Source organism: Salvia miltiorrhiza, chromosome 5 (assembly GCF_028751815.1).
Source record: "Salvia miltiorrhiza cultivar Shanhuang (shh) chromosome 5, IMPLAD_Smil_shh, whole genome shotgun sequence".
In the NCBI taxonomy this organism is placed as follows: domain Eukaryota; kingdom Viridiplantae; phylum Streptophyta; class Magnoliopsida; order Lamiales; family Lamiaceae; genus Salvia; species Salvia miltiorrhiza.
This window is the reverse complement of record NC_080391.1, coordinates 21,739,374-21,752,393: the sequence shown is the minus strand read 5'-3', so window position 1 is coordinate 21,752,393 and position 13,020 is coordinate 21,739,374. Positions and strand designations below refer to the sequence as shown.

The following is a 13,020-nucleotide window of genomic DNA, read 5'->3' as shown; positions in this document are numbered from 1 at the left end:
TAATTCCTTCAAATCATAATTATATATTTTATGCTTATTATGATTATGTGATACTAAATAGCAATTGTGTTGTTTATTTTAAAAAATTAAGAGAAAATATTTAATGTATTAATAAATTAATTAAACATATTGAAAATTGTCTTAAAAATCCAAGATTAAGTGAATACGTTAAAAATGAAATTTATATTTGATTTAATATATTAAGTTATTAACAATTTGGGTTATTTGCTTTTTGTTCTATTTTCATTGATAAGAAATTAAATAAAAAATATTATTTTGTCAACTAATTGTCATGCAATAATAAATACGTCACGTTAAATATTGGCACACCATATTAGCTTGAAATTTAGTAGCAAAATTAGATAAAATAAAAAATTTAGCAATTATCACGTCACAGTTCAAAGTTTGTATGTAAAATAAAAATTGAATGAAAAATCAGTATTTTATTGGTAATTTTATTCACTTAAAATTCAGTACTTATACCGTTTTACAGGTGTGTGTGTGTCCCACGTAACTTCCTGCTAAGTAAAATTAAAAGAGCAAAGCAGCACTTTTCGAATGAGTTGTTGAGTTGATAAAATTGTAACAGAAAGGTTTTAAAATTCCAACCAATTTCAAGTCGAATTTCAGAGAATGAATTAAAAATACGGCACGAAATTATTGTAATTAAAATGACAGCTAATTCCTGTTCAGAAATCGACCGCTTAATAAATACTTGCATTGCATAAACTCAAGAACTTCACACTAACCAATAGCAAATCTGATTGATGAATTAACAAATGTTTAAACTTTAATCCAGTTTTAGATTCATCCGAGCTGTCGCGTGCCCCCTTTTTCTTCTGTTTGTCACTTTCACTTTCACATTCCTTCTTTTTACACTTTTTCATCCCACAAAATTTTGCCTTTTCGAGTGTTGAGCACTTGAGCTCGCTCGCTCAGTTACTGCTCCAACAACTGTACATACAAAGATTGTATGTATAAATAAGATTCACACCACCACACATTCATTCCATTCTTGCTTCTTGTCCTAATCTCGAGCAGAAATTTTGTGGTTTTCTGACACTCCTACTAGCTCACCACTCACAACACACAGACACTCATTATTTTCCAAGATTTTTGATTTATACTGTAATTCCCTGGTAGAGGTAGTACAGTTATACATGCAATTTAGATACAGAGAGAGAAGAAAAAGATACAATTTTGAGGGGGGAAGTTGTTGATCGGAGAATTAGATATGAGAATTAGTTCATTTTCTAAGTGGGTTTTTGGGTTGTGCATGTTGGTGATTCTTGGATGTAGGCTGGTGAAATGCAGTGTTACCTATGATAGAAAGGCCCTAATTATCAATGGGCAGAGAAGAATTCTCATTTCTGGTTCTATACATTATCCCAGAAGCACTCCCGAGGTACTAAAAGCTGATTATTTTTTAGTGAATTTCTTGAATTATTGTATGGAAAGGAAGATCTTGACGCATAGTTTGAGGGTAGTATGTGTTTGGTGAAATGTGTTCTTTTTCTTGTGTTTTAGATGTGGGAAGATCTGATTAACAAGGCTAAAGATGGAGGTCTTGATGTAATTGAGACTTATGTGTTTTGGAATGCTCATGAGCCTAGTCCTGGCAATGTACCTCTCTCTCTCTAATGAATGTTGATTTTTCTACTTTATTCTGTTGAATTTGAGCTGAAGGTTTGTGTTGGTGAATGCTATATATGTGTTTCAGTATAACTTTGAAGGGAGATATGATCTGGTGAGGTTTGTGAAAACCGTTCAAAAAGCAGGGTTATATGCTCATCTTCGCATTGGGCCTTATGTTTGTGCAGAGTGGAATTTTGGGTAATAACTGAAGTTTCTTTTTGCTTAGATCTGCAGTCAAAATCAACCACTCTATTCAATCACGCACACAATTTCAAAATTTTAGCATTTTTTCAACAGGTCTTAGTTGCAGAACTATTGATTTTTCATTGACAATGTTTTATGCTGACAGCGGATTTCCGGTTTGGCTGAAATATGTGCCAGGGATCAGCTTCAGGACAGATAATGAGCCATTCAAGGTTTTAATTCCTTGCATTCTATTACTGGAATGGGAATAATTTGTTTATTGGTTAGAATCTGTGTGTAATACTGTTTTGATGGTTTCTTGTTGTGGTAGATGGCAATGAAAGGTTTCACTAAGAAGGTAGTCGACATGATGAAGAGCGAAAGTCTTTATGAATCTCAGGGCGGCCCCATTATTCTCTCCCAGGTTCGATTTTCACCTCTTCAATGTGTCTGTTTTCTGCCTCAATCTTCCACTCATCAATCTTCTACTGCATGATTATAGAACAACATATGACCTTTTAGAATTTGAGTACTTGCACTTTGTAACTAGTTTGGCTAGTGTGTTTCCGAGTTCTAACTAGAGTGTTGCACAGATTGAGAACGAGTATGGATCACAAGCGAAGCAACTTGGCGAACCAGGTCATCAATATGTAACGTGGGCTGCAAAGATGGCTGTTGGATTGGATACTGGTGTTCCTTGGGTGATGTGCAAGGAAGATGACGCCCCAGATCCTGTGGTAAGTTTTCAAGAATGAGGATTAGCTTTTCGTTCACTATTTTACATTCTTGTTATACTGTTTACATGAATCTGATTGAGGATACTTATTATCTGAACCCTATGTTGAACACAGAACAAAGTGAGAGAGTCTTACACGAGACATAACAATATTACTTGTCTGTAAGATTTCAAATGGATTACACATTTGAATTTTGAAGCTATGTGCCGTTGTTTGTAGATTAATACATGCAACGGGTTCTATTGCGATGCTTTCTCCCCAAACAAGCCTTACAAACCGTCTATCTGGACCGAGGCTTGGAGTGGCTGGTGGGTAGTTTTTCCTATTCTTTGTCTTGCTGAATTTCTAGAGTACTCTGTCAATGCATTCACCCCTTTAATCTCTGTCTTAAATCAATAATTAGGTTTACGGAATTCGGTGGTCCAATTTACCAGAGGCCAGTTAAAGATTTGGCATTTTCTGTTGCTAAATTCATCCAAAATGGGGGCTCATTTGTTAACTACTACATGGTATTTTCTGATGGTTACCATTTCTCTTGAAAATTACCAAAATATAATGTTCGTGATTTTCTGGAAAAATTACCACATTGCAATATTTGAATTCACTATGCTGAACAGTATCATGGTGGCACGAATTTTGGTCGCTCTGCTGGAGGCCCTTTTATAACTACAAGCTATGACTATGATGCTCCACTTGACGAATATGGTAACATTTATCGATTTGAAACTCCTCCTTTCCTAGGAACATTATAAGCTGCCAAAAGCAAGCAGCACTTGTTTCATAGCAGGCGACTAGTGGATGCCAAAACACTTTTTTTTTTATGATGCTGAACTCGATCTGTGCTTCTTTAACATGATAGGTTTGATCAGGCAACCTAAGTATGGTCATCTTAAAGATCTGCACAAAGCTGTTAAATTATGTGAGAAGGCTTTGGTTTCAGCAGACCTCACTGTGACTTCACTAGGAAACCTTCAGCAGGTTGTTACCACTATTCTACGGTTCGTTGATGTGTTCTAATTTTTGATAATTTCCCCTGAAAGTTCAACATTTTTCCAGGCTCACGTATACTCTTCAGAATCGGGAGATTGTGCAGCCTTTCTTGCAAATTATGATACTAATTCTGCAGCAAAAGTGATGTTCAATAACGTGCATTATAGCCTGCCTCCTTGGTCGATCAGCATCCTACCCGATTGCAAGACTGTAGCCTTTAACACAGCCAAAGTATGTAATCTTAGCAAATTTTACTGGATTAACTCCTGTGTCCACTTGAAATTTGGAGGAAATTTAGAATTTGGAAATAATTATATATGCTGTCTGAACCAGGTTGGAGTCCAAACATCGGGAATTGAAATGCTGCCAAGTAACAGCAAAATGTCTTCGTGGGAAACGTATAATGAAGATTTATATTCTTCTGACGACAGCTCAACATTTTCTGCAGTCGGCCTCTTGGAACAAATAAATGTTACTAGAGATGCTAGTGATTATCTTTGGTACACAACCAGGTGAGCTGAAATCTGGCTGATTAAGTCTCATCTTTGCAGGATTTATGGCCTCGTGATTTAGTTAACGTGTTAAATGTTACCTCTCTTTCTTTCAGCGTTGATGTTGGCTCGTCAGAGTCCTTTCTTCACAGTGGAGAGCGCCCCACTCTTATCGTTCAGTCAGCTGGTCACACACTGCATGTTTTTGTGAATGGAGAGCTTTCTGGTAGGCCGTCTATGTCTATGGCAGCATTGCCAATTCTCTAGATATCGCAATAGCTTGTCGTGTTTTCTGTGTAATAGCTAATGTTTGGTGCCACATTAACTATGTTATGTTTTCCAGCTTCTGCTTTTGGGACGAGGGAGAAGAGGAGATTCACATTTCGAGGGGAAATCAATCTTCGTGCTGGATCAAATAAGATTAGTCTCCTCAGTGTCGCCGTTGGACTGCCAGTTAGTTCCAAATTCTCCCTTTATTATTATACTTATTACATTGTAATTGCGTACGTTCTTGTGACATTACTTGAGTTTTGAATTCATCAATTTTTTACATCTGATTCAGCATATCAAGTTTGATCTGCTATTGAGTGCCCAAAATTTTAGTTTTGGATACAATATCTCACTTCTCTCTCTCTCACACACATGACTGCATCTCTCTCCATTGCAGAATGTTGGTGGGCATTTTGAAACATATGATACCGGAGTCCAGCCACCTGTTGTATTGCATGGACTCGACAAGGGAAAATTGGACTTGTCATGGGTTAAATGGACATACAAGGTTTACATCTCAGTTTCTTGCAACTAAAGATCTCATTAAGAAAACACTCTCATGAACTATTCCTTTCAAGCAGGTAGGGCTGAAGGGAGAAAAGATGAATCTCATCTCTCCAAATAGCGTTTCTTCAGTCGACTGGACAAAGGGTTCACTGATTGCACAGAAAGATCAGCCTTTAGCATGGCATAAGGTACATCTCAACAAAGAATTCACAAAAAGAATCAAAATTATCATATCATGTATTCAAACTCTATTTTGCAGACATACTTCGACACACCTGATGGAGACGAGCCACTTGCTTTAGACATGGGTAGCATGGGGAAAGGCGAACTGTGGGTCAACGGCGAGAGTCTTGGAAGATACTGGACAGAGTATGCTGCTGGTGATTGCAACAGCTGTAGTTACAAGGGTGTTTATAAGCCTCCAAAGTGTCAACTTGGTTGTGGGCAACCAACTCAGAGATGGTACTAACAAACTCATACTACAGATCAACTTAGAGCACAATGTCAGTTGAAATTTTTACTAATCAGAAATTATGCATTCAGGTATCATCTACCACGGTCATGGCTAAAACCGACACAGAACCTCCTCGTGCTTTTTGAAGAACTTGGAGGTGACCCAAAAGGCATCACTCTCGTCAAGAGGTCACTGACGAAAGTTTGTGCAGATGTCGCTGAGTATCACCCAAACAGTAAGAGATGGCAAACTGAAAGCAACAGTAAAACACAAGTATTCCGCCAACCCAAAGTTCACCTTCACTGTGATCTGGGACAGTCCATATCTTCCATCAAATTTGCCAGCTTTGGAACTCCTTTGGGAACCTGTGGAAGCTTTCTACAAGGAACATGTCATGCTCCCACATCATACGACATCTTAGAGAAGGTACAGTCCGAAAAAAAAAACTTAAACAGAGAAATCCAAACTTGTTCTTCACATAAACAATTTCATCTCTCCCAATCTTGCAGAAATGCATAGGGAAGCAAAGATGCTCAGTGACAATATCAAATGATAACTTCGGGAAAGATCCATGTCCCAACGTGTTGAAGCGTCTCTCAGTTGAAGCAATATGTTCCCCTCGGAAATAATATACTAGCAAAAGAGAAACAAAGACAAGAATGAAAGGGATCTAGTTATGCTGTGTGCTGCTGCTGCTGTCATTATTCACCCGATTCAGATTGCATAACACTAGATAGGTTCTCTATACTTCTTTAGGTTAGTTCGAAGTTATGGGACTTGAAAAGTTCAAGTCCCCAAAACTCAAACCCTGGTAAATTTGTCCCCTCTTGAAAGGGAAATGTGAACCAGGAATTCTGCTATTTGTGATCTAAGAGTAAAAGAATAAAATTCCAGTGTGGAAAATAGGAAATTTGTGACTGAAAAATAGATTAGGATGGTGGCATAGCAAGCAAAAGCATATTCATTTATTGAATTAAATGTCAACATTACTATAAGTCTGCAAGAGAAATAAGAAGTTCTGAAAGTCTAGCTGAGCAACTGAGTAGTAGTATATTTCTAGGCAGTAGTAGCAGTGTTGAGGTGCTTAGCAATAGTCTGTTGCAGTTCTTCTTTCTTTGCTCCTACAATCGTGTCCAAGATTTTCCCTTCCTTGAGGAAGATGAAGGTTGGCATTGCCTCCACTGCCCAGTCACTAGCAACCGACTGCCAAAAAAAAACATCAAAACAACAATATTTCACTAGCATGAGAGTTAGGAATGGAATAAGTGTTCGTATAGATATACCTTCAACTCATCGATATCCACTTTGAGGAACATCACTGAAGGAAACTTTTTGGCCAACTCCGCAAAGAATGGAGCGATGAACCGACAGGGTCCGCACCAGGAAGCAGTGAAGTCCACAACTACCTGCATTAAAGGGAATATGAGATGAACTTGGCTAAATTATCAGTTCTTTATTGATTAAAAGCATTTTAAGCATACTTTGATGCCCATAATGACTTCATTTGGAAGCATGCATAAGAATAAACAGAGAAATGTGTGATTCAAGTACTTCGTTACATCGAATGAGTCCATATCGGAAAACAGCAAACAAAATTAATCCAAAGCTGTCAGAACAAATACTCAAAAATTATTTTGATAAAAAAAAATGTCCAAAATAAGGTTGACTGCACCTCCATTTGAAAGCGAAACAAATTATATGAGAATTTATAATTGAAAAGATCTAACAATGACTAAAAGCTACCAGAATTTGATAAAAAGTCCAGCTAAAAGCTAGCTTCATTCGGCACAGTTCAGATGATTCCGAATAAACAATCACTATTCAACGTCCGAATCTCCGCGAGGACCACGACCGAGTTATTAATATTTCACCCAATTCCCAGACATGCAAATATTGTGACAAAAAAATACAGATCAAATAATAAACTCTCGGGTACGTCATACGGAAACAAATTTCTTCTTCTACTCTGACAATCAAAACTACGATTTACACATTAAAAAAAAAAGTCGAAATCAGATATATCCGTAATTGATAAATTTCACAGTTACGTGAAAAACTGAAACTGAAACCAGATCTTAAAAATTGAAAATAACAAACAAATCAACAGATCTCCAAAGATGACGAAAATCAAAACGAAAAAAAAAATCGTCGAACCAGATATTATTCATAATAATCAAATCATGCAAAAACCTAGACCGCATAAATCGAAAAAAAAAAACAAAAAAACAAAATAGAGATACATACCAACTTCTTGTTTTCATTTGCCTTCTGAAGCTGCTCGTTCCAGGTAGCATCAGTGTGGCAGCCGATAACCTGTCCTTCAGATTCCGACGCAGACATTTCTTCTTCTCTCTCTCCCTCAAAACTTATCACACAAGAAAACACTCCTTATTAGCTTTAATGCATTGGTGCAGTGTGTACCGCGCGCATTTATATATACAGGAATACACGCATATATATGCCAGCTGGACTTATTTGTTTTTATCTTGATTTTCTTTCCTATTAAATGCTCAAATCAATGCACAACAAAAATAACAATAACTTATTTCGAGGGCGTCAAATAGAATATAATCTCCGAGAAATATAAACAATAAAATTAGCACACGTGAAAAAAAGAAGAATAAATTAATCGTATTGATGTTGTAACTAGTAGGATCTGGAATTTTTATTTATTTTTAACTATATATTTCAAATATGTCTATTTATTCCATAATAATATAGGAAAAATATTTTGTTTTCGATATTAGAAAACGAATAATTATTTCAATTTACTGTGTACAGTTATATGGGATTTACTATAATTGCTTTCCCAAAAGCTCGAGGTGGTAGTTGATTTATCCTCTCTGGCATGTTAAAAATGATAGATTAAAACATTTTTTTCCTAAGTTAAAGAAGAAATGTATTCGTATTCAAATTTAGTTCCTTTTTTTTTCATGGTGATCATATTAATCAAACTTCTACTGCTTTGAGATTTAGTATTTCTTTTACATTATTTACCAGCAACGGCTACTCATAGATGTAACATTTGAGTGGCAAGTTCACTCGATTCATCCCTTGTGGCCGACTCTGTATCATATGATAACAATCAAGGTTTTCAGCAATCAATCTCAAGCTAAATGCTAAATAGACTGCTTAGATTGCTAGCCCTAATCTCAAATATAATAGCAAACGAGCTGCAATACATTTACTAGAAGGTTTAATTCAACTTGACATGCAGTTCATTACAAAAACTAAAACAATACTGCTGTCGGTTGAAATTGGCAACACACGCACTTAAAGTACTAAATCCTACATAAAACAACAGTAACACGTGCTAATTTCTCCAGAAATTTGAAAGGGATATTAATTCAACAGCAGGGATTTCCTGCACGTGGTCTAAAACATCATAGAGCAAAAGTTGATCATCTAGGAGCAGCTACGAAACATGTTCCATCGTGTCGTAGTTGCACTTCAAATGTGTGGATTTGGATTGGATGCCTTCAATCTGAAGACCAAGGACCAAGAGCTTGATTTTTTTTCTCAACCAATAGAGCATTGCTATCTTCATCCTGTAAAATAAGTCAAAATATCAGTTGTAAGAAGTTGATTACAAATCCATTGCTCATGATTCATGAAAGGGATAATCAACCATCATTCTCTTTTAATCTTTAAATCAAAACAAACGAGAATAATATCATGTCACTGAATTGAATGCAATCATCTAGTTGATGTCCGTTGCAGCTTAATCGTCGACTTTTTATGATCTGACTACTTGAAAAGGTTTGATTCTACATTTAAAGTAATGATCCCTTTCCACTAGAGGTGACTTGAAATAACCAAACAAAATAAAAACAAAGAAACTGAATATTTGTTCTATCTAAATCTTTATGCTGGAGAAGCAATTACAAGGTAAAGTAGTCTGAAGACTAAATTAGAAGGATTTTTACTAATTACCATATGATAAGCACATAGAAAAAATATTCTCACCATCAGAAAGTCTTCATGGAACATTGAAGTGCTTGTGTCTGAAATCCAGGCATTATGCTCCAAGCTCTTCAAATATGAGAAAGGCCAGACTGTTGGCATGTTCATAAGTGCATTCTTCTCAAAGATTCAAGGAAATAGTTGACGAATAAGTTAATGAAAATGGAAAAATACCTCTAGACTAGAAAATATTTTCTTCCGACTCCTTGCATCATCATGTGTCACAATATGAAGGCGTGTCAGCCCATTCTTTGTCATCAATGGCTGCACACAGAGCCTTCCAAATTGGAACTAACATTGTGACTGGAGGATATAATCCCTAGAATTGAAATCAAATGAAGCAAAGATGCAATGTCAGAAACAAAGTTACTCATCTATTGATAAGTAGCAAAAGACTACTTAATTCTTCAAGTTCAGAGGTTAAACAGTTCAGGAAATAGATGCTTCTCTACCTTGAATACCAGCAACAATTCATTCTCTCCACGTATAATCAGAGAAAGACTCCAGTAGCAAGTTACTGGGGTCACACATTCATTGAGAACAGGTTTCAAGATCTTGTCAATTGGAACAAATTGGTGTACTGTTTTCCCACTGGTTTGGACAAATTAACAAGTCAACATCACAGAGACAGAGGAAACACGAACCCAACTACCTCATGATTTGGGAGAGAGGGGTCTGGTATAGAAAACTAAGACATTCTTCAAAATAATACCTTCTGTAAACTGTCTCAAGCTGAATCCCAAAAGCTGGCAAAATGATAACAGATTCTGCTACCCAGAAACAACCAAAATTATGAGATGTAAAGACTGAAATCTGATGTCTATCACATTCCCATTCTGTTTTAATTACTTATAACTCTTCCCCTTGAAAACATACTCTATATATAGTTATATACCACATTACTGGACAAACTGATCAAAGTTTAGTCTAACAGTAACAGTTTTGACCATTGGAAAAATAATAGCATGACTGAATACAAAAGTAGGACTGGATCCTGCATACAAGGACAACAGTCATACACAGTATATATATATATATAAATCAACGAGACAGCTGTGTTCCAAATAAAACATTTAGGTTCAGAGTTACGAGGACAAGAAAGCACCAAACAATCAACATTTCAAGGGAGAAAGAAAAACGCATTTACAGATTTTTTGGCACACGAAAGTCCCCAGTTTCTGAGCTCCTCACCTTTCTCAACTTGCTTTCTAACAATTTGCCTTATGAGGAAACCAGCTACAACAAAACTCGAAATGATGATAGCAAAAGGCTTGTCCAGCATCAATAGATCGTAGACAGTCGTCGTTTTCTACATATCATATGGAACAAATAAAGTTTCTAGATACATATATATATGTACATAGAGAGAGTAAGGATACAGTAAGAATGGCCAAATGTGATGAGTGATATTAAAAGAAGCAGTGTATCATTCACTACGAAAATACACAGTTAAGTGATTCCACAACATGTTTGCGCATCTCAAAATTTAGCATAATACACTAATTCCTCCCCTTTCCATGTCTTACTAATCACGCATTTCAAACACACCTAAATTTTGCCTGACTACCAAAATCACAGCAATCAAGCTTCTAGAGAGATAAACAAACCTTACATACTACAATGAGATCACACAAAACAGCAGGTTTACATTTCAGGTTGCTAAGCTCTGTAGAATACTTTAAAGATGAGAAAATACTAAACCCATAAGATGCTCAAATCTCATCAAAATTATAGCCGAATCTGGATCCCTGAATAACTACTACTACTACGGTTACAATTTGCATATTGCCACATAAAAATAACAAATAAAACAAAATACCTGCAATAACGTGAAAATCAGAAAGCAAGCAGCCGCAAACCAAAGAGCATACGAACAGAGAGGGAGAAAATCTGCGCCGCTTCTCGCGATGAAGATGTGGTGAACGTCAATTGCTTCGGGCGAGCCAATCTTCACATCGTGTACGTATTTGTATCGACCTTTTATAGTAACCGATTCCTCCATCTCCGATTCAGCTCAACGCCGAAACCGAAATATATTCGGGAACAAATCTAGGGCCAAATTGTAGAGACTGATCGGTGGAGTCGTCGTCGTTCTGCAGCTGTAGCACTAATTTGTGCTGTAGTTTGTATATATTGAGTGTGTCTAGTCTAGCCATTCGAGTTCGGTTAACACATAGCGAAATTGAGCAAATGGGATCCTCCGTCCCAAAATGTAGTATATGTACCACTCTTAATTTCTTTATAAATTTTTAATTATTTATTATTCAATTTTAATTTATTATGCTTTAATATAATATAAAAATAATTAACAAAGGTTCACTTATTCAATTAAAATTTATAATTATTTTTTGGGTTAATAGCCGAAAAATACACGAATTTTCACGAAATTTGCAAATTGCACACTGAGCTTCAAAAATAGCCTCAGAATACATGTCTTTTTAATTTTGTTGCAATTTGCACACGCGTTAACCACCACCTTGATCAGTGTTGACGTGGCACCGAAATTTCCAGACGTGGACTCACCGGCATTCAAAACGACGTCGTTTTGAGTGAGTATAAATTAAAAAAAACAAACAAACAAAAAGGGTAAAAATCCCAAGACCTCTTCCCGTCGTCTGCACCTTCTTCCTCCGATTTCCTCAAACGACGCTTCGACGACTAGCGCGGCAAGGAAATCGGCGGCTCAAACGACGTTCCGATGGACTGGAGGCGGCGCAAATCTGTAAATTCGCAGGGCCGCTGTAAATCTGTGGGTCGGAGAAGGTCGCCGGGGGTTTGGTATTGGTGGTGGAGAGACTCGCGAGGGCCGCAATTTGAGGCTCGCCGGGACGCCGACCACCTCCATCCACCGGGTTCCGCCACCACCCCTCAGGCCAGCCACCGCTTTCCACCACCACGCCACGAACTTCTCAGTTTACCATAGATCTACCAAGTTTGCAAAACCCCCAAATCCCCAAATACCCCACCGAGCCTTAGATCTTCGCCAGCAACTCCACCGCCCCGTGCAATCCCAATGTCGCCGCAACCAACCTCTACATCTCCCCGTGTAATCCGGAGATTTTTTCGATTGAATTTAAGAATTCACCTTCGATTTCTCTGTAGGTGTTGAAGATGATGCCGGAGTCGAGATCGATGTATTTCTGCTCGGAGACGATGAATTCCATGAATTATGGCGAGAAGCAATCTTCAAGAGAGGGAATCGCTAGCTTCTGCAACTCTTCATTGATCGGAAATGGAATTTCTAAGCCCTCGCTAAAATACAAGAAGATGGAGAAAGCTGAGATGTTGTGGCAAGTGTAGGACTCGGTGTCAGGTATGGAGGCGACGTCTTGGACGACGGACGACATCAGCGAGTCGTGGATGACAACCACGCGGTCCGTGGTGGACGAGAGAGAGCGAAGGAGGAGGCAACGTCCTTCGCCGGGAAAGAAGGAAGAGGGCCGCTGGGGAAAAAGGAGGAGGCGGCGGCGTTGATTAAAATCAGACTTTGTTTAAAATGAAACACAAACATCGAAACGACGTCGTTTTGAACATGTGGCTTGCCACCGTGTAAAAAATGTCACGCGTAATGCCACGTAATCGCCGGTCAAACATAAGAGTGGTCGGAACTTCCGCCATGTGCAAATTGCAACAAAATTAAAAGGTCATGTATTCTGAGACTATTTTTGAAGCTCATGTGTAATTTGCAAATTTCGTGAAAGTTCGTGTATTTTCCGGCTATTAACCCATATTTTTTTTATATTTATTTGAATTAATAATAGATTATTTGGATTTATTAATTCAAAGTTAG

At 37.4% G+C, this 13,020-nt stretch overlaps 3 protein-coding genes across 4 annotated transcripts; 1 reads left to right on the top strand and 2 right to left on the bottom strand.

The window, feature by feature from the left end:
* Positions 1 to 741: 741 nt before the first annotated feature.
* Positions 742 to 6,177, top strand: LOC130986711 (beta-galactosidase 3). The gene is made up of 19 exons (XM_057910190.1): positions 742 to 1,405; positions 1,528 to 1,623; positions 1,721 to 1,833; positions 1,985 to 2,051; positions 2,150 to 2,242; positions 2,412 to 2,555; positions 2,775 to 2,863; positions 2,959 to 3,064; positions 3,173 to 3,260; positions 3,415 to 3,533; positions 3,612 to 3,776; positions 3,879 to 4,057; positions 4,153 to 4,262; positions 4,380 to 4,489; positions 4,704 to 4,814; positions 4,888 to 5,001; positions 5,073 to 5,275; positions 5,357 to 5,693; positions 5,777 to 6,177. Exons 1-19 carry the CDS (start codon positions 1,235 to 1,237, stop codon positions 5,894 to 5,896), a joined length of 2,535 nt encoding a protein of 844 aa, XP_057766173.1. The 5' UTR covers positions 742 to 1,234; the 3' UTR covers positions 5,897 to 6,177.
* Positions 6,178 to 6,210: 33 nt separating this feature from the next.
* Positions 6,211 to 7,774, bottom strand: LOC130986712 (thioredoxin H1). Its single transcript, XM_057910191.1, has 3 exons — positions 7,512 to 7,774; positions 6,551 to 6,673; positions 6,211 to 6,470 (listed from the first exon to the last, which is right to left on the bottom strand). Exons 1-3 carry the CDS (start codon positions 7,605 to 7,607, stop codon positions 6,324 to 6,326), a joined length of 366 nt encoding a protein of 121 aa, XP_057766174.1. The 5' UTR covers positions 7,608 to 7,774; the 3' UTR covers positions 6,211 to 6,323.
* A 652-nt stretch (positions 7,775 to 8,426) lies between these two features.
* Positions 8,427 to 11,426, bottom strand: LOC130986710 (uncharacterized). Of its 2 annotated transcripts, none has more exons than XM_057910188.1 (7): positions 11,050 to 11,426; positions 10,422 to 10,539; positions 9,943 to 9,997; positions 9,683 to 9,821; positions 9,405 to 9,549; positions 9,234 to 9,322; positions 8,427 to 8,815 (listed from the first exon to the last, which is right to left on the bottom strand). In XM_057910188.1, the coding sequence occupies exons 1-5, from the start codon at positions 11,230 to 11,232 to the stop codon at positions 9,445 to 9,447; spliced, it is 600 nt and encodes a 199-aa protein (XP_057766171.1). In that variant the 5' UTR covers positions 11,233 to 11,426; the 3' UTR covers positions 8,427 to 8,815; positions 9,234 to 9,322; positions 9,405 to 9,444. The 2 variants fall into 2 exon arrangements, with proteins under 2 accessions (XP_057766171.1, XP_057766172.1); XM_057910189.1 differs by having other exon boundaries at positions 9,234 to 9,299.
* Between the last annotated feature and the right edge of the window lie 1,594 nt (positions 11,427 to 13,020).